The sequence below is a fragment of the Battus philenor genome, unplaced genomic scaffold, assembly GCF_028537555.1.
Source record: "Battus philenor isolate CCGP_79_NKW_IND1 unplaced genomic scaffold, ilBatPhil1.0.hap1 SCAF_16, whole genome shotgun sequence".
Classification (NCBI taxonomy): domain Eukaryota; kingdom Metazoa; phylum Arthropoda; class Insecta; order Lepidoptera; family Papilionidae; genus Battus; species Battus philenor.
The window spans coordinates 3,882,610-3,904,932 of record NW_027181678.1 but is presented as its reverse complement, the minus strand read 5'-3'; the positions used below and the strand labels follow the sequence as shown (position 1 = coordinate 3,904,932).

The 22,323-nt window shown below is 34.2% G+C and overlaps 1 protein-coding gene across 2 annotated transcripts in view; it reads left to right on the top strand.

The window, feature by feature from the left end:
• Window positions 1–22,323, top strand: part of Lar (tyrosine-protein phosphatase Lar) — a 457,256-nt gene that overhangs the window by 43,735 nt on the left and 391,198 nt on the right. For both annotated transcript variants that reach the window (XM_068762567.1, XM_068762566.1), the window contains exon 2: window positions 1,983–2,033. In XM_068762567.1, the coding sequence (XP_068618668.1) occupies window positions 2,019–2,033 (15 nt within the window). In that variant the 5' untranslated portion in view covers window positions 1,983–2,018. The remainder of the gene's footprint in view (window positions 1–1,982; window positions 2,034–22,323) is intronic.

The following is a 22,323-nucleotide window of genomic DNA, read 5'->3' as shown; positions in this document are numbered from 1 at the left end:
AAACTTATGTCTGCGGAACTCCCTGTAAACTTTTATGACTTTTTTGTGTACACGTAAAGAAGTGTTTACGTTTATGCTAATACGCGACTGAGTTCTCGCATAAGCTGTTTCCCGTACCACTGACTCGTAATAACCGATACGTCTAGACAGCGCGTTGACCTAAGTTCCGATCGATATCGTTACTTAAAATGCTCTTTAATTAAAAAGTATTTTTAATATTTTTTTATTTATGTACCGTACTTAGGCATTTGTAAATTCGTTGTAATTTTATAAGCCCTTACACATTTATACTTTCCGCAGATTGTTCTTGACAAATTGAGGTTTTACATAATTGATCCTTCTATAAGAGCTCGCATTATAACATTAGTAATAAGTACATAAATTTTAATACTCAATTAACTCACCAAAGTTTTTATGCTGAAATGGAATGCTAAAATTTATTGATCAAGGTAGAGAAAGAGAGAGAGTTCATCAACAAAACATCGGATAGATTAATACATATGAAATGTTTAGAATTTTAATGAAATAAATAGGAATTTTTCAAAAATTTCAACAGATTTCCATTACACGTATGTGCTAGTAGCGGGATGCTTCAACGACTGGCCGGATGCGGCGGAAATAGCTCGTCCAGAATTAAGTGGTCTAAGAGGAAACATTACCTTGATGTCTGTTTGTGATTGTAGGAAACAATATCTAAATATATCTGAAAAAGAATACGTGGTAGTACCCGATTGCCACTGGCAGCTTTAGGAAAAAAATAAAGGCTTCAAATTCGTTGAAAGTACATACATTATAAGACAATCGCGGCCGATTGAAAAGTATAGTCCTCTTGCAGGTCCAAAAATTGAAAACGAGTCATTTAAACCGTGAGGGATTCGGGGGCTCTTGCGCCTCCATTCACTCTATGAAGCGTGGTTCGATACCCAAGTGAAGTTAGATCTCAATGGCTTTCCAATCTGTTGAAATATATAGCGCAGTACAAAAAGTTTCCAAAAGGCCCTCTAATATAACAATTATATAAGAGATTTTTGATAAACGCTGCTAGCGTTTTGCATCATAAATTGTATGAGACTAACAATAAAGGAAAACTCCAGCCATAAGAAGAATGTAAACACTGTTATTTATATTAAAACAATTATTTCAAAGCACATAATATTAAGTTAAATATTCGTAGGCAATTTGTCTTTGTCTCCGTACACTTAATATTATATCATGTCGTGTACTTGTACATTCGGTAGTGTTAGAGATGACAGATGACTGTGACCTGAGTTTTTGTGAGATTGCCGTTCCACTCATCTGACCCTTTAATATATAATAGTCGGCGTGACAGCAAAATCACGTAATGTTTGTAAAATTATAATTATAAAACTGGGGATATATATTTTGTGAACATATATAGATGGCAGAAATCTAGATATCAAAATATCTATCTCTGTAGATACCAAGCTGTTAGTTGAAGATTCTCTGAAAAAGTATTTTATTAGAAGTTAGTTGTAATCATCGAAACTATGATAATAATGTCGACAAAGCTGAGATTGAACTTTTAAAAAATCCTATAATAGGTTATTTCTCTAACGCATATTTATGTTTTTTTTTTCAAAAATAAAATTAGATACATTAACCGGTATTTAAAAAAATAAAAATGAAGTTATATGATATTTTGTATTAAAAATTAAATAAAAATATAATAAAATGTAATAAGATTTGGCACGCCTTAAAAATATGAATCTTTTACGAATACAATGTATTTTAATTACTTTTTATTTTGTCTATACTTATTTGTATATTTAGTATTAATAACTAATATTTAGTATAATAAAAATCCATATGGATGTCTGTGTGTAGTATGTTATAGACGACATTATACATACTTTTCAAAAGCATTTTCGTCCATATATATTTAACAAAAATATGTCTGTTAACGTATTCATTTTATTAAATTGAAGTAATGAATGTTTACGAATTCTCTTTTTTTGTTACAGACATTTAGTAGCAGTTGACGCTGCCTTATAACAGACATGGAAACCACACCCGTAAGTATTACTAATGTATATATTCACATTTCAGCCCCCGCGCGTTTCAATAATGAAAAAATATAAGTTAGTGTTAAGTAGCATTCGTTAATTTTAATGAAAATCTTACTTACACATCACCACCTAGTTTCAGCGCCATCTCTTATTAGATGTTTGAAACCGTTCGGCGTCCCAGCAAAGGTGTTGCGAATATGAACTATTTATTTCCCCATTTTACCGTTAGATGGCGTAGGTTTGTTAGAAATGTTCGTTGGTTGTTATAGGTGGCGTTAGAGTCGCGTTACTAAGCCAGGAAAAGCGTTGTTAAAAGTGTACTTGAAATACGCTAGATGGCGGAATATAATAGTTAAATTTTTTCCTAATAAAATTTGTTTTATTTCTAAATTATTTATGATATTCGTTGAAATATCAAAAATATTTAAAAGCTCCTTGGTGAAAACGTGAATGAAATATAATATAAACTGAGATTCTTTATGTGTAGACACTTTTATATAAAATAACTAAATTTTTTGGTTCGCGTTTTTGAAACTTTTTTTTTATTTCATTCGGCTACAGCAAGATGTATTATTTAATAAATCATTTTAATGTATATCGACTTTCCAAGATTACGTTTTGCATGGTTTGTTTTCTTTGCGTGTTATATCTAGTTTATCCCATTGAACGTCATACTAACCGTTTCCTTTCCACTATCGGTACCCTTTATGACATTATACCCGAGGGTGTATACATTTATTTAGTTAGGGTAAATAACTATTATTTTATGTAATAATTCTATAGTAAAAATGTTTTGTGTGTCTATAAATCTCTTGTCAATCGAGCTTTTCTCTTAATAGCTATGCAGCGTATATCTATAACGTTTTTGAGTTCACGCGTTGACGGTTCAGGGAAGCATTGGTAGAAGTTACTAGACTATTGAAATGTACAACCTCACGTTACAATAACACACAGCTTATTGCTACTTAGGATTTTATACAAAATCTTTTGGAAACCTCACTACTATTGTTGTTTTTGTACCGACATGAATACTTCACGGTTAGTTCGTTTATAAAAGCTGTTAATTTATCCAATAATTGCTATAAACTCCTCTCAAGTTGAGTTCCAAGGCGCTCTATTTACAAACGCTAATGGTTTTTGTGTAAATTACACACGCAAATAATACATCTCTGTTTAAATACACCAGTAATTAATATATCAACGAGTACAGTAGTATTCGTGAGAGGTTTGAGCATCCTGGAGAGCACTTATCAAAATATTCGCTGAGCTCTTTACACGTTTAAAATGTGCTACGTGCAGTTGTCAGCTTTTAATATAATTTAATACCCCCATATATAATGTGCCTCTTCGCTTACGGTTCAGTTTCACGAGCTCAGTTACGTGTGCGCGAAATTAAATTATGTTGGCATCCGATATCGCGTTTTTAATTTTCAAAAGAATCGTTCCGCCTGTACGATGCGACTCGTCGCGCATCGGTGTCGTTTGATTAACGAACCGTAACCCCAATGCGACACGTGTCCGTTCTAATTCGCTTATGGAATTCGTTGCGGTGAGAATTTTGATTATCCACTCGCTCCGATCGCGTTTATTGCGCCAATTATCGATACGAGTGCACTGTTCTAATGCAATTTGAATGAAGCGCCACTCAATTGACGCCGGAATGGGCTAAAATGTGGCACGTCTGTGAATAAAGCCTTGTAAATTCGGTGCGGGCGCCGCTATGGCGACTCGTGGCGCGACTGTTCCGGATATTACGAATTGCATTATTAAAACTAAATATTACGTTTCCTGTGCAACTATTGCGGCAGCCGGAATTGCTAATGCTTTATGATTATAGGACTAAGGAGGATAAAGTTGAACGAAGCGACAATCGCTCGAAACCGTTCTCCTAACCGCCGGACGAAGCGTGAATTCATTGATAAGTGGAAGTAAATTGTCTGTGAATCTAATGGAGCGTGTCTCATTATAAACAGACTGTTTATTGCAAATGATATAAAGATTAGCAAGTTAGTTCAACAAAGATTAAGCGAATTCGTTTTGAGAAATAGCTTCGCCCCCGTGCACGTTTTATAATTTAACTTATCGCACGGGAACAAAAGAAAAAAGTAAATATAATTTCTTTAAGGTGCTCGCGATAGGTTGTTGGAAAGAGGGCCGGGTTTCGCAACCACAAATTACTATGATTTAATATTGCTTAGTTATCTGGAGTCTGGCAATTTGTTAGAGCGGCTCTCGGGCCCGCGACGGGCGCCATTGTTGCGCCTTCTTTTGTTCATCGCCTGCCCCTCGCGATAGCATCTTGAATTATTATGATTAGGATCCTAGTGACTCCGGCTTCGCTAATTCCGCCATCATCGTTTTACGTAAGTCAAGTTATGCGTACACTTGTGTTTGGCGCGTTCGTGAGGCTTGAGATCCGTGAATTGATTCGGTCTTGTCGTATGAGTTGACTGACAGGTACGATTAGCGCGGCCGATTTGTTTGTCCGCGTGTTATTCGGCAAGTGTTCGATTAACTCGCCACATTCGGTTGACCCGGCAGATTAATGAACGTCGTCACCGCCCGTAATGTCAATGGAGTTAATACATCAGACCGGACGTGGCGTCGCGCCACTTTCATTTCATATAGTGACGCCGAAATTAATCGATCGCGGGTGGGTTTTTCAATTAGTGAAAACATTCAATTGTCGTTGTGTTTATAGCGTAATTGCCGGTTTGTTATCCATCCATCTTAACCGATGTAATGGACGGCCATCAAGGAAATGAACCTGAGTTCAATGGCGGTGTAAAAGTATTTTGTATGCGAAAGGGCCTCTGACATTAAGTTAAACGATTCCAGAAAAAGTTAATTTTCATCATTATCATATTAGCCGATATACGCCCACTGCAAAGCATAGGCCTCTCCCAATGATCACAGTGATGACCAATTTTTCGCTGCTTACATCATGTGACCTTCCATCATACAGGTTATGTCATCGGTTCCCTAGGACCTCTATCCAAGCCGTCTATCGCCCCGCCAACCGCCTATCTACCGTCTGGTGGTTCCACTTGAGAACCTTTCAGCCCAAGCAACCATCGGTTGGAACAGATAATTAAAAATATTCTATTTTTTTATACTCTACGACAATTATTGCTTTCTGAAGCTGAATATAAACTTCAGGTTTACATGTATGACAGTAAAGAAACTAACTATAAAGAAGAAATTTATCGTAAAGAGTATCCTATTAGTAACTTTTTTTTAAATTTATTTAATTAAATAGGAGTGCAAGTTGTAACATCTAATATATAAAATTCTTGTGTCACGGTGTTCGAACTTGAACTCCTCTGAAACGGCTTGACTGATTTTTACCAAATTTAATATGCGTATTCAGTAGGTCTGAGAATCGGCTACTATCTATTTTCTATACCCCTAAGTGATAAAGATTGTTCACACTTAAAAAATTTTTTTTATTTTTTTAACGAAATTTTTTGTTTTTATTTTTTTATGATACAGCATACAAGAATACATACAACCATAAATTTTCACCCCTCTACGATCAACCCTTATTTTTTATTTGTAAATTAAAATATCAATTTTTTTTTGCAAAACAACGTTTGCGGGATCAGCTAGTAATTAATATTATATATACATAATTTTTAAATAGCATTTGTTTTAGTTGATCGGTGCTCGTTTGTGTTCTTAATAAAGAAGATATCTACATCAGTGCACGATCTAACGATGCAATCCTAAGTTTATTTCAAAGGGAGTATGTTCGAGTTTGGAATGCATTCTCGTGGTTACGAAATTGTTTCCATCGATCAACGTATCGCGCGGATTACAAACGGAGCCGCCGCTTTGTTGCGCCGGCGGTTTCTGATCCGGCGCTCGTAGCTCTCGGTTCGCTGTGACGCCGTATTCGCGGATGCACTGCTAGTCATCAATTTTACTTGCAACTTTTCAGAGACGCTCATAGAGCCCACGATATTGAGACTTTACTTGACTTTAAAATTTGAAAGCATCCATCATTGTAGAAGCTAATGGACGCGTGTGTTCGTAAGTGGTTTTGAGTTGTTTTTTGAGTGGGCGTGGTCTGGTCATGAAAAATATCCAGGTCAAGCGGTCTGTTTCAACTGTTACAGGTGAAAGTAAGCCACACCATTGACGGTTATGACTAGTTTGCTAACCAAAATATCACTCTGAACTTAATCATTGTATAGTTAACAGTGTCGCTAAATGTAAATGTGTATTAGCAACTTTTGGTTAGTGGTAGGTTCTCAAGTGGCGATCGCGAACCGATAGATGTGGCTTAAAAATGTTTTGTGATTACGTGTTCAGGCATTGTTTGATGTATTTTTATTCATTAATAGCAATACAAACATGTTACGCAAATAAAAATTTCAAATAATACTAAAGTTATTTTTGTTTGAAAGAAAGATAAATACAGGAAAGTCAAGGAAAAAATTTAAATGAAATATTTTGTTTTTGACGTTGAATAATACATTCATTAGCTACGTTTAAACGTTAAGCTAAGCTTGTACTTCGTGAGTGGTCGGAAATGACAATCATTAAAGTCGGCCTAGCCCCTGAGGGAATCGCGGGGTAAGGCTAATTACTTATAAGTGATTTAATTATATCAACACAAAGGTTAACATATCAATATTTCGCAAATATTATTAGGCAAGTAAATGAGTATAAAAATATTTAAGCGATTCCTTTAACTCATAATAGAGCTATGATGTTCGCGTGGATAAGACAGTTTCATTAAGCTTATTCTCTTTATTTATTGTACACATAATATCAGAAAGAAAAATGTAAAGTTATAATAACATGAAGATGTTAACTGGACGGTTTTGTCACTCACGACAATTTTTGCAGACAAACAGCATGGAAACAGATAAAAGACCAACAAGCGGGTAGTCTACGTTGATAAAGATAGAGAGTATTCAAATGACAAATGCATATACATAATTACTTATATCGTCATAATGTCACCTAAAATACACATACTGTATGTCATTGGCCTCAAAATCATAATGATTTCACTAGTTCGTGAAACTTGTCAAACATGGTGATAAAAGAGAGTAAATAGTCCAAATGTGTTCAGTCTATTAGCGTACACATTTTATGTGGGTATGTATAAAGAAGAAAATAGAATAGTATTTAAATTTATATTCATAAAATTAATGTTTAAAATAGCAAAATGAATTAATTAAATATGTTAATAACAATACACAATCTAAAATATTTATTTATCATTTAAAAATTCATCAAAAGTAAAATATGCTTCCGATCAAGTGTTTGTTTGAAGTAACTTTAACCTTTGACATGAGCAGCCGATTCAGCCTCGCGAAGTGGGCGCAGCAGTTTGCTATGTACCCGCACAGACATAGAGATATTTTTTTGGAAAAACGTGGTTTTAGATTTTGGGAAACTAAGTTTTATTTCAACATTGGTGCAAGTGTATTAGCACTTGTGAACAGTAGTCTCGTAGATATACAACGATGGGAACCTGAGTAATCTTAAATTTATGAAATATGACTTACAGCTGCCCGTTGGTTCCAAATTACAAATTGCTCTTTAATACAATGTTCGTCCTTTTATCTATACTATTGATTATTTCTTTTCATAATTAGACAGCTATGTTATTGTTTATGTTTTCCTGAAGCCTTTTTGCTCTACTGGCCAAATATTATTCTTTCCCAAATAATTATAAAGTTATTCGTTAATTACTTTATCAATAAATTTAGAACAAAAAAAAGTGTTCCTTTTAAAACAATGGCTTAATTACTGATCTTTTTAATTTGCCAGGAAAGATGCCTTTTTTTACATAGGTTAATGATGTGGCGTAGTACAGGAGGTAGTTATAGATTATTTTGCTTATTAATCTTGGAACTAAAGCTATCCGTAGCCTGTCCTATTTGTATTTCTGAGATGGAGAATAATACGATGTATGTCGTTGGGTGATGTTTGGAGTCATAAATAGGGATTTAGTAGGCATTACTTTGTCTCTATAGGTTGTAAAATCATTGTTAAAACTATGCGTTGTACTGTTGAATAAATGAAATTGGTCAATGAAAAATGTATTAAAAGCCTTGAAAATCTTAGCTTAGATTTTGATATCGCGGATCAGTTGACCATTAGAATTTATTTGACGAATGTATTCTTTTGGATACATTTAGTTCTGTTCTGAATTCTGTATTTGTTTATTGTTCTGAGCTTTTTTAGTCAAACTTTTTTTATTTTTAGCTCTATTTGGTTAAACCATATACATTGTCTTTTTTCTACTATCCCATTTTAAACCCTTGGTAATCTATTTTTGATTTTTATTTACTTGTCAAAACATATTATACGATCAAATAGCTCATAGAAACAGTTGTACACTATAAGGGGGTTATTGGCACTGTATATATTACTAAAAGACAAAGAATGATGGTAGTTTTAAATTGTTCTTAGTTGCGTGTTCCCTCTACGCGCTTAATACGTACCAATGGTCTAACGTACAGGTTTTACGAACCGTGCACCACAACAACTGCGCCGTGTGGGCCGAGAGCGCTAGTTCATATACCTGGCCGCTGGATGCATGGATATTGTGAATTATGTTGCCAATACATGTTTCGTTGGCCAAACGAGAGGTCTTCTTAATAGGTTTTGAATTTAAAAAGTATTAATTGTTTGCAATAGTCACATAAAATAGATTTAGTTAGCATGCCAATGTTAAATACACCACATAAGGTTATATTATACGAATTATAAAAAAAACGATAATTAGATCGTATGTCTACTTTCGGTGCTCTATAAATACATAACTATTTTATGTAATAGCAATTCAATTGCACAACATTCTATCAAGTTGAAATGCTAAGATTTTTTATTTCAGATATTTAACAAAATTTACGCAAATATTTGTCTAAAATATACGTGCCACCATTCCTACTGCACCTGCAAATATACATCGCTAGTGGGTAGTCCTGAAGATTTTGTTGCTTAGAATCATTAACGGTCATATAATGCTCGGTTATACAGATAATGTCGATGTCGCGATAAAAATTCAACAGCTCATCCAAGCACACCATTAACAAATCAACCTTGTTTAGTAGGCTGAAAGTACACTTACATTATTATTGAATATTTATTCTAATTCCCAAACAATTTGTATAAGCACTTAGGTACTGGTTTTATTTGTAATATTTGTATATTTGGACACTATTTGTTTTGTTTATGTTATTGTTAAATGTTAATTATGAATAAAATTATCATCGATCATGTCACTTGAGCGCTGTTACTATCCGCCGAAGATCGATAATATGACCGGTTTTGCCTTTCCCGCAAAGGGCGCCTTCCAGCGAATGTACACATGAAAATACATTAAAATTATTCATATATAACATTATAATTCTTCTATACTTGTAATGAATACGTATAAAATACATTAATCTAAATACAAAAATTAATAAAAAACCTCAAATCATTTGCCTGAGAGAGAAAAGAATAAAAAGTAATAATAGAGAAAATAATAAATAATCAATTTCAAAGAAAACACGAACAACACGCAGTGATTTTGGACTTCTTACGGTTACCGTAACACATTCTCTTACCGAACAACCTATGAAAAACGATTTGGTATGAAGTATAGTTTGCCAGCAATTTTAATCTTAGACTACTTAAATATCTTTATTTAATTTGTGATTTAAAGCTCCTTGCCAACTAAGCTATTAAGCCATTAATTATATACTACTGAACATTGTGTGTGCAGCGTGCACTTTATTTACGTAAGTGGGTCGAAAAACCGTTTTAAATGCAGCGACCATCGGTACAGCGCAGTCCGCGGGGGTTAATGGATCACGCCATCCCATCGGGACAGCGCTGGGCCCGGCGTCTGCAATTGCGAGTCGATACGTGTTCACTTCCTTTCGCGAGTAATTGCTTCTGTTCATCGCAATGCGAAACTCTGCGTCCCCTTCCCCAATTTATGACTCCCGATGCTTTGTTTCTAATTAGCACATTGCTTATACAGCTGTACGTGTATTGACTTGCTGTATCGCCGGTGGTATCAAAAGTCTATGACAATTATTCCATAAAACTGAAGCTTTGATAATTGGATTATGGTATCACACTAACAGAGCTTTGCAGTGCGTTTATCTATTACTAAAGACTCGTTTATTTTAAGGCCCTAATAAATAAATTATTTATGAAGAGATTTATTTACAGTACTCGTTCTACGGCTGAAATGATGACGATAGTGAAAAAGTAAAACATTCGTTTTAGCTCCTTTCTTTCATAATAAATATTGATTAACTATGATTATAAAAAACGTACTTGTATGTCACAAAGTAGTCCTTTTGCTCCATGCCTCGTAATTATAGTTGCAAAGGGTCGCGACTCTTTCTATGGCTTATACTCTTCTTAATGAATTACCAAGAGTGCTGCGAATTTTATCTGTACTGAATCTGTTTTCTTTTGGTCACATTGCCCACAAAGACTTAGGTAACTTTGAGAAGGTTATCGTTACAGGCAAATCGAAGGTAATAGATTACGATCAATAAGTTCAATGCGCTGGGTTGATCGCTTTGTAGCATTTATAAAAATCATATGTTTATATCATCATCGTAAGGATGCCAATTTGATAAAAATTTGAATCAAATTGCCCCGATTTGAGACGAGTTCATAATAAAACTATACGTGTGTTTTTGGAATCACTTTCACAATATCGTTTAATAAAGTAGAAGAGTTAATTCTTTAAGTTCCTTATCACCTAAAATCCTTAACAATTTATAGATACTGTTCAAGTATTTGTATGATAAACTTTAATAATGTACACAGTTGGCCACAAGAGTTACTGATTTTCTGAAGCCCATGGGAAGGTATAACAAGGTTATCTTTATATCAAGTTTCATATGTTACTATTTATTTATATATTAATTGTTGTTCAATTTGCCTTTTATTACATAGTAAACGGAAAAACCAAAAAAAAATATAATTTTACATATAAATGTAATAATAATTCTTGAAGGAATTGCTAAACGTTTATGTATAATAGGAGAGAACTTTCAAATCAATTTCACCCCGTTCCAATACAACGTTCAATGTATTATGTTGTTTTCGATCAAAATTCATATCTCTTTCAGATTGTAGTATTTATGCTGTGTTCGAACGTGAAGTGCTCCGTTCGCGATTTATTTCAACGATATTGATAAATCGGAGATTATGGGAGGAGTTCCTGTTTACATATTTTATTTATCGGCACGAGTTGTTTAACGGATGGCGTGTCGGGAACGTTGCGCGACTGATGGAACGTACTACTTCATTGTTTACTCGTAGACCTACCAATAAATAATTTTAACTATTATATCAAGCTTTGCTCATAATAATACGTTTTATTTTCAAAAAAGAAAAAAATACGGACTTCATGTCTTATTTCTATTAATATTCTCTACCAGTCAACCTAGCGTGCTGCAAGGATATATAAGTATGTAAGCATATAGATGTTATAGAAAAATAATACAAAAAATTTAAAGTACTTTATACCATATGTACGTGATTAATACTTATTATCTATTTACTACCAAATACGTACTTTAATAAAAGGATATAATACTGCAGCGTGTACATATTAGAATAAAATTTCAATGGTTAGAACAGTGACAGTATATGAATACTATACGGTGTCAGTATGAATTTGGCTCCGATATAGTACCCGGCTTTTAATATAGCACACGCGGTATAGGAGTAAAACTTACGGAAGATCAACAGTTCTATATTGTAGAGCGTTGTCTTCATCGCAAAGTTTTTCAACAGCTTATGGTGTTTTTATTGAGTCGTTAAAATCAATTGTGTTTATAAAAGATTTATATTTCCAACGTGCTAAATTTAATACGGATTACTCAACTCTCTTTTTGAATGAAGGCTTGTGCCGGTACAGTTGCCGTGTCATTAAAATTTAGATATTTTATTTATTGCTTGAAAATAGAAAGTGGGAGATATTCAAAATTAAATTCATTGACAAAAGTTAAGTAAACTACCGGCTCTGAGCGGGCATCGCGCAGCCACCTGCGCCTTTCGAGCCCCTTATCCGGGATTAGTGAACAAACCCGACTACTCAGTATTAACGCCGAGATAACGATAGTGATAGAGCACACCCCATTAGGTACTCTGCAATTGAAGTGTTAGCCAACTGACGGTGTTTGCGAAGTTGGACGACACTTAATAGATTTTATCTACGTGTTTCTAAAATCCAGCCGTTTTGTCGATTGAAAGATTGACTTGTATTGCGATTGTTTCTTACGAATTGAAAACGATTGTGTTCATTACGATGGCATAAGACATTATTTTATATCATTGATGTTAAAAGATTAACGTTCCGGTGTTCAAATCAGCACATTTCTTTTGTATTTAATTCAACATTACCACTTGACTTCGGATGGTAACCAAGTATTACACAAAGTCTTCCTTCGACCATTTGGTGGCTATCACGCCATACGTATGTTGTGGCACTTCAGTTGAATTATAACACGCGAAATACTAGACCAGAGGTATTAAAACTACGGTAGTATTTTAAAGCGTTCCTATAGTTTGCGCAAAACCGTCAACGAAGACTGTGGGGTTTTAGCCGCTAGCAATTCAACATAACTGCTGTTGCTTCTGCTTGCGGAAGGGTGAAGGATTTTTCTTTATTTACTACTTTTATAGTACATTTGACATTAGAAAAAAAAATTGGGTTAAAACAACTTCAAAAGTACAACAGTCTAAGTAGTTTTATCACGGGGAAATTTCATACAGACAATCAAAATGATTTACTTAGTAGAGATAATAGATATTGACGTGGTCTTTGCAATAACATTCACAGCATGCGCTAATGAAGCTATTGTCTAATATTTTGTATGTTAGTTTTATACTTTACAAAGTGAAATATTTGTCGGAGAAATAGCCTTTGTGATGTTTTTTTTTTATAATACAGTCATACTATTGATGTCAGTAATGCCACTTCCAATACAATACAGTTTCGGAAGGACTTTCTTATATTCGACTAATAACGTCTTTAGACTTCAGACAGTTCCGGCGGTTCCAGCGATAACTCTTCCTCCTTTGTGCCGTCGGTGCATCGTTATTTATATCGACCAACAATACAAAATTCGTCCATTCCAAAAATTACTTTTTGACTATTATTTATTAATAAAGTTTATTAAAAGTTTTAACTTGTCATCAATATGGTTACACTGATATCTTGATATGAAAACGGTAGTATATTTTTCTTGTTCTTATTGCTTTAATATTTACATTATTTTTTAAACATTTAATTAAAATTACTTTTGAATTTATTCGTCTGATCATTAATCTTATCAGCAATTAAGTTGTACGCGGTTCGACTCAATATCTGATGCGACACCCTAAGGTGGGAGCTTCGAACCAGTTGATACGGCGAAATACAAACATTGTTAGCGGAGATACAAACTTGGACTGTGCATCTGAACAAATTTAGATAAAATGTGACCCGTAGTTCTTGCTTTAAGTTAGGGAGCGTTGTCTCTATGTTCGAACTTTGTTACAATGTAATAATGTATTCTTTACACTTTTAAGTACGCACATTGCATACGATCTGTCTGCCGGTCAATCTATTTAAGGACAGAGCCATTTGACGCTATGATTTATATCAATATGTTACAAACGGTGTTAGATAATATTGTACCCAAATAAATATAATTCCCAATTAAACTGATCATTATCCAACACCCCTCCTAGATGCAATGCAACCGACCCTCCTCACCCCCGCGCGGTAATGGAATATCGCTGTGCGCCATCGCCGCGTCGATCCATATTTTATTTGCGCAAATTGCGCGATATGAAGGCCGGCGACCCGTGTCGGGCCACGAAAAATCTGTCCAGTTACATCACGCCGCAAATACGGCCCTCGGTATCAACGCCGTCCACCCGGCGTGTTGATCCCGCCTAACTGATATCGACACCTTAAACTGAAATACAATTTGTATTAAGGTATCGATTTATAATATAGGACTCCTTCATAATTAATGTAAAAAGCGTAAAGGTCTTTATTATTCTATCATCTTTAATTCAATTTCTGTTATATTTCGTTACCTTTGTTTGTTATTTTAAATATCTTACTCAATATTAATTCATATAATAATTAATTAAAAGCTTTCAATGTTATTTTTAGCGATTGATTGTTTTTGTATTGAAACAATTATCTGTTTAAAAGTTTACTCCCTTCCTAATGAAAGGTAATATTGTAATGGATGTTGATTATAAACACCGTGGCTTCGTCGATGATGATAGACACGCGACGCGGAGATACCATTTAATTAATTTGCTTCAAAAATTACTTTACGGAAAATAATCAATAAATTATAATGTTTATTTTAACGCGTACCGTTTGATCTTTTGTGTATTCTTAGTATTTATTTAAGGTAAATAGTGATGACGAGTCTTCACCATTTTGGGACGTCCACTGCTATATACATATAGTTTCATTAAACTCTATTTTCTTTCTTGATTCTAGTTTATCTGTCATATATAGTCGGTTTGTTATATTTATAGGGTATGCCTACAGGCCTTCCCCATATAGTTCGGCTGGTCCTTTTAGAATGTAGGTCGTATAGTAATCTTTTGGGTAGACTGACGAGGGCATCTGTTAATATGATCATGTTCTGTAAATATCATCTTCATATAAAGTGTTATCAATTTTTGCAAATTTAATGTAAGAAACGCTGAATGAATTTTAAAAAAATATGTTTTTTTCATTCACGAATTAATTGTACACTATGTATCGACAGACCGAAGTCTGAAATAACAGTCCTTCTGAGAGGTGATGGTTTTTATAGCAGTAAGAAAGTCCAAAATATATCGTGGACAGTCCATTGACTTTGGAATGCATGAGTCTTAGGAGTCTTACAACTCGTGTATGCCGATGTATAAATGTTTAAGTGAGTCAATCATCGAGCAAAGGAAGGAATGCATTCAATGCGCTCGGGCGGTCTGAAACTGGTAAAGCAAACTTAGAATATATGCTGGGAAGAAGTGAATGTTCACAACCACATATGTATATTCAGATTTCATATTGCTTTGAAACAAAGAACATTTATTGTTACAAATTTTGTGACTAGGTGGAATTCCTTCGTTCTTTACTCCTCAGACGTTTTTTTATTTTCTGAAAGTAATTACGTCTTGTAATGCTTAAAATGGAATCAATAAAAAACTCTTTCCATACTATCCGATTGTGTACTTCGGAGCTGATTATTTTACCGTATGGAGAGTCCGTCTGGTCTTTATTTTGACTACATAGTTAAGTAAATTCAATATTTATTTTTGTTTGTTGGTAACTAGTTTTTTGGTTAGATGTTTTTAATTCACGTTGTGCCTCTTTAAACTTGAGATACAATATCTGGCGATAAATATTGCACATCGACCTTTGGAAAGAGACAATCGGCTAATTAGTAGAGCGTTATCTCTGTCACACGACTGACAAAACGTCGCATAGTTAGTTTGGGACAGAGATAATGCTCTACGAAGCCGAAATTAGTCGATTCTCTCTTTCCAGAGGTCGATGTGCAATATTTATCGCCGGGTACTGTACACTTGTAATTATTTGTAACGTTTGTAAAAAGTTTTTTTTTTGGCGAAGTTAGAAATAAAAATAAAACGGAATGTTATTTTTTCTAAATCTAAACAACTTTATTATATATACCTAATATGATCATCATAAAATATTACAACGCAAGGACGGGGAGTTTACCAATGAACTCACTTCAGTTTGCAAATGAAGTTCTTTAATTATATCATATTATTTTATCGGTGCATATCAAAGGCGGTGCCGTCTGCTCATCGCTCACTGATTGTGTACAAGCGTTTAGTTTTCTTTGTGCACAGTTTTATACCTTCACTCCGATTGAAAGAGAAATGTCGTGAAAGCATATTCTCTTTTAGGTTCGTAATCCGCTTCCGACCACGGTTGGCGGGCTAATACGTTCTTTGAAATTGCCTATTATCCTTTGAAAGTATATTTAAGATTTTAATAGATACAATGCATGTTCATCTTCAAGCGTTACGTGTTTCTTTTATGTATTTATGGTTTGTGTTATTATTATAAGTGGTTTGTGGATAAGAGTCAGTGGTTGAGGTTGGGTTTGGATTTTGGTCTCATGTGTTGAAACCACAACGTCCACTTCATCATCCCATGTATCCCATCAATTGCAACTTTAATATCGTGAAGGGTTTGACGAGTTCGTCTACAATTCGTTCTTCCCTTTTGAAGTGAATCTTGATTTTCTGCCAACCTAGTCAAGCCTTGTAATCAATTAAATAGTTCCTTCTTAAAAATTATGCTTTCAACTGGTCTCCGTGAACTTGACTTTCGAATTAAAAATAATTTTATATAGTTCCAAGGATATTTATAACGGAAATCGCTCTAAATTCCCCTCCGAGTGATTAAGTGAAGAAATTGGATGGCCCATTTACACAGCTTACTGTAGTGTAACAAAACGTTTATTTCAAACGCCGTTAAAACTGAAATTAAAAACCCCACAAAATCCGTTTGAATGTTGCACTCAATTCGAGGACACATCGACCGTGCCTAAAATATCAAAGCGATGAATTGCGCTACACGAAAATAAAAAAAACAGATAAAAAAACATTGTATAGATAAACAATGAAATATTTTTGTTTCCCTCGTGTACCGATTTCAGAGAAATAGAGTTAAATCAGGGGTGGCGCTGGGGTGGCAGTGCAGGGGAATCGCTTCGCTGTTTCGGTGTGTTTGGGAGCGTTTTTGTGGAGTCGCTAATGGACGCGTCGCAGCCCTACTTACCGCCGCGCTGCCGCCTGTTTATCGTTAATTGCTCGTTTCGCCGCAGTCGCCGGTGCTGCTTCGGCTCCCGGCTACAGTTGTCGTCGCGGTTATGGAACGTGTTTACATTTCTCTTAGATTAGCAAGGAATTTGCAGACCTTTGTTTATCCAATTACATTGGTGTTCGTTGAACGTAATATCGATGCGAAAGTATGTACTTCAAGCTTTTTATTTTGATTTTTTTTTATTATTATTTTTAAATTGTTAAAATGATAACCTGTTACTAACATATTCCTTCAGTAAAAATGTTATGACTTTCTAATTTTTGATGTTCACACTGAGTCTAAAATAAATATTCATAATAATAATTATAAATTTTATTTATTGCTCTGTATTATTTTTTTACAAATGATATGTACCGATTTTTAACTCGTTATAATTTATATTTGTATGTAAGGAATATAACAATAATAAAGATGCAAAATAAAGAGCGTTTTTAGAGCATTGTTTTCATGATGTTGATATATTTATAAATGAGCTAGGTAAATGGGAAATGTTCCCGCGAAAACATATCGAAGTACAAAGTAATGCCTGCATTCTCCATTAAATAGTATAATCAATAAACCATAGTGACGAAACGAGCGAAGCAAAAATCTGACGTAGGGTGATACGGTCGGTAATTTCATAAGCTACGCCTTTAAAAATAAACCAAAATTAAAACGACAATAAAATTTAATATTAAACAATGTACATAATTAGACTATTAAATTCTCAAGTTATAGTGCATATATTCTTTACTCCTAAAGTACACGGCACTTGCCAAGTTCCCACAGTCTCCCATTTATTTCTGCCCGGTGCAAAAGGTCGAATCTGAATTTGATTTACTTTATGAAAGTTTTAATGCGACAACTGTGTTTATTCAATGGTTCTAAAATTGGTCGCACGACAGCTGCGCCCACAAAAGTTTACAATAATACCAACCCAGATAGATTGCTTTGAATTTAAAGCTAACCGAATATTGAAACTCATTAAAAATACAGTAACTGATATTTGTTATTATCTTGTATGAATAGTAATATTAATTTTGAACTACGAAAAATCGTGCGTATGGTAATTTTTTTAGATATTTTTGTTATAATTCCGTTTGACTACGGACAATCCTGATATTATATTTTTTAGTAAAACGCAGTAGTCTAGTAATATAAGTATTTACTTATCTCTTGAAGTTGCCAAATTTGTATTTGTACCAAAGCAATGATGATGAAACTATTCACATATTCTTTTGCCTTATGCGTTGAAAGTTATGAAGTAATCCACTTCGTTCAAATGCATGTCGTATCCATAACAAAAGAATAAATGCACATAAAGGATCGTAAAATAAGAGAACTACCCACACTTTTTGTTTCAACACTACATTCTTAATTTGTCTCCAACATTTTGCATGACGAGTAGTTAGGCCGCCTTCTGAATTCAAATCTGTCAGTAAATTATTGACAGTTGTCGGCCATAGCAACAGTTCTCCAACTGTATAATATCAGTTGCCGACGATATAAGTACATTCGCATCTTTACTACTCAGACATTTCTTACCATCTTTATCTTAGATTCGATGAACAGCGTAAAATTAAAGTTTCATGAGATATCCATTCCTAACATTTAAAGACGATTGGTGCATCACAAAGCTAATTAAGGGCTTTGTTTTTACAAATATAAAACATGTTCGAAACGTGAAGGTGACTTAGAAGTTTAAAGCAAATAGAAACATTATAACTAGGCAGTTTAGCATTACAATGTATGCTGAACCGCTGTGTGTTACTTACGATCGCAATTGAATATCAAAGCTATCTCCCGTTAGTTTATGCAGGCACCATTTGACAACACGGCATTTCCCTCTAAATTCATTTCGGACCGTTTGTTCGATCCCGGTGAATATTCATCATTATTCAAGTCCGTTCTGTGGAGGTAGGCCCCGCTCCGGCAGTTTGCTGTTCATATTCTGTGTCAGTGGTCACCGATTTGCTAAGTTTACAGTTTGACGTTGCACCGTGTGTAGTCAAATGGTCAAATGTCTGTTGCATTTTTTTTACATAGCGTGATTAGTTTGGTGAAATATAGCTAAGAGATCAATGAGCATCATTCAACCATCGGTCATAATAATTAGACGTTCGATAGCATGACTTAAGGTACTGAATAAGTCGCCGATAAATCATTTATGATTTAAAATGAAATAGAATATAAAATATAATAAAAATTAGTACTGAACTGAATGACTGAAAAAGATCTATCCACAATATCGCCACAGTGATTGGCCTTGCGCTGTCCGCTTTTAGCGACTTCCCGCGAACTTTACAATGTCCTCGGTTCACCTAGTGGGAGGTGTGGGCGTGTATCGGCTGTTATGATAATGATGATGATAGCACATTGAAGTAAACTTCCGATTTGTTACATCATATTGTAGTTTAAAGGACCATTGAAATTTTTAGTAAAATCTACAGATAAAAATTAAATTTAGCTCATAACTTAGAGAAATTGACGACTTTCACAGAAGTTTTGTTCTTAAATACAGTAGTAATATTGATAACTTAATTTTAAATAGTTGTAGACTGAGCGTCAAAGTATTCATCCCGTCTTATAACTTGGTAACACCTTGCGCTCTGAATGTAAAAATATGCAGCGAGAAGGTGCAGTATCCTCCACATAAAGCATTTTCAAGTTAAGTATTTTAAATAAAACTTGAATAAATATAAGCACCTTCTTTCTAGGAACGACTTTTTCACTGTCACTGCAACCTCTTTTAACTCTGGTTATTTTATAAAGAAATAAAATGCTGCTAAAGCATAGAATGCATCTGAATTACGTAGCTGCCAGTTAGTTTACGCGTATACCTGAAGTAGCATTACGAACTCGAAAAAAGTATTATACAACAATGTTGTGTCTTTATTCACTAGTCTCTTTTCATCAAAACTAATAAAAAAACAGGTTAAATAGGATTTGTGGTTCATCGAGCTCACATGGTGTCAAAAATTACCTTTACGTGAACAATTATACAATATAAATATATTATATAGATTATACTTGTCCTAGTAGTTAGTTAAATTGCTTTCCAAACTGTCAAACGAAATATGTAGTTAATAAAATTTTCGTCATCATCAATATAGCAATATAAAGTTCATTGCTAGACATAAGCCTTTCTCATAGATTTCGGTTTGCGTCTTCCAACGGTCCTAATAACGTTGTCTCTTCACCTTGGTGAACTTACGCTGAGTTTGTCCGTAAATCTTACTAAATCGTAGTAAAAATGCAAACAATTAGTATATAATATACATCGTTTTCAAAGGAACTGTTTAGTAAAATATGAAATCTGATTATGATTTGCCGAGAACTATTTCCTCGTAGAATACTTCCGATTTTGTAACAATTTTAACTTAAAACTTAAGAAAGGTGTGTCGTTTTAATATTGTGTGTTCGTTATGCGCTTACAAGAATAAAACGCTACCTATGACTTGTATGGGGACCATGATGAAAAATATTAGGATAGGGCGAATTTATTCCGGCTTGACCATAGAGACTTATGAGAGCAAAGAGAATTAAGGCTTATGATACGAGAGAAGAATAAAATAATTCAACCAAAAAGAAGGTTTTTTTTTTAAGATCGTTGCTAAACCCTCCTCATAAAAAGGTTCTATCATTATTTCAGTCCCAGGACCTCCAATGCTGAACCATATATTTCCAATAGAACTGGTTGGAAGTGGTCTGTAACCAACGTCTGCCATCAGCCTTACGATATCTTCTGCTCCAACGTTGTAGGCCGACGCTAAAATTAAACAATAATTATAATGGAAGGTAATATACTCCGGGACGATTCGAAAGTATTACATTAAAAATATTAAAATACAAAAATACACGTATCTTGCTTTGTAGCCATAGGTAACATTATTTCTTCTTTTATTTGCATAAAGATATAAAAGTACAGGTTAAAGTAAAGGCTTGAATCCAACGCACTCGTTCGTGCCATGAATACAGATTTCAAGTTTAAACATCGCGAAGGTGATCTTTTGCCCTTCGTCTGCGCTCTCAATTTGTCTCTGCGAGTACGAGACGATGTGTTTGTTACATACATCGTTTTAAAAAAGAAAATACGCAATCGTAAAATATTTACCCATTTTAAATTTGCCAAGAATTTATTTGTACATCGTTTGAAGTTATTTTTTTGTTACGCTTTTCATAATATATTGTGAAAATATACACAATGGGTTATCAAATATTTAATAAAACACTGCCATTGAAATCAATGAGAGAAGAATTATGTAAAAAGTTTGACTGATAAAATTGATCATGATGTTCATTTTTGAGTACATTTAATAAATGTTTTAAAAATCAATTTCTCTTAGTTCACGTAGCAATCAATTTATTTATAATTAAGCAACGTAACAATTTTTGATAGAGGCCTAAGCATTACAGTGGGCGTCTATCGGTTGAAAGAGAAGTAGAAGGAGCAATGAAATCGATATCCGAGTAGTTATGATGACACTATTGCACCGTTTATCTCACCGAGTTTGTGATTGCATATAGATCAGACATGTTTTTTGTAACACAATTGTAATTATAAATATATATAACGGTATGTATTTCGATCCTCTTCCATTTTTAATAAAAATTAAACAGTAAGTCCACAAAATCAAGTCGAATACACACTAGATGCCTCAAAAATATAAACTGATATTATTTGTTTTGTGTGAACGGGTTATTGTACGTTGCACTAATGGAGGCGGATTTAAACCGTTTGCTGCACTTCTGTAGTACGCTTGTTGAGCAGTAATTGCCGCCAGTGTCGCTCGCTGCTTCTTCTTCCGGTACAGTCACGAGCAGAAGTATGAACGGACTCTATAAAGAAAAAAATATTGTATTATATTGCTTACTTTTTTAACAGACGTAACGTTAACTTAATAAACCCATTTTAAACATCGAGGTACGTGCCGCTGATCGAAATATTGCATTCAAATAGTCAGCATCATCATAATAACAGCCGATAAGCACCCACTGCCTTCCACGGAGACACGTTCTCCGGTCTGGTAATATTAGGATTGATAATACATTGATTGATAATTACCGTGCTACCGAAACCGCTGTAACGTGCCTAAGATGAGCTCGTGTGGCGAGACAGGGTAGAAGACGAGGTTTAGTATCGGCCGACCCATTGCGTCAGTCCGCTTGTCAACAACCGAGGTGGCAGCGTTCATGATCTTTTTTCCACTGCACCCACTTCGCTTAAAGCTTGCTACAGCTGTTTCAGTAGCTCTATATAAAAAGTTGTATATTCACCTTAAAGAAAATACAAAAAAAAAACAAAATTCGCATATAAAATTTGGAAAATTAAATTTAAAAAAATAATAAAGGTTCCTTTCGATTGTACAGTTTTGGTAGATTAAAACTTTGATTCAAAATTCTTGTTCACAACATAAACGCGTAAATATTTTACAAAAGAATAATATCTGCCATACGAGTGACAGTTTTTGATTATTT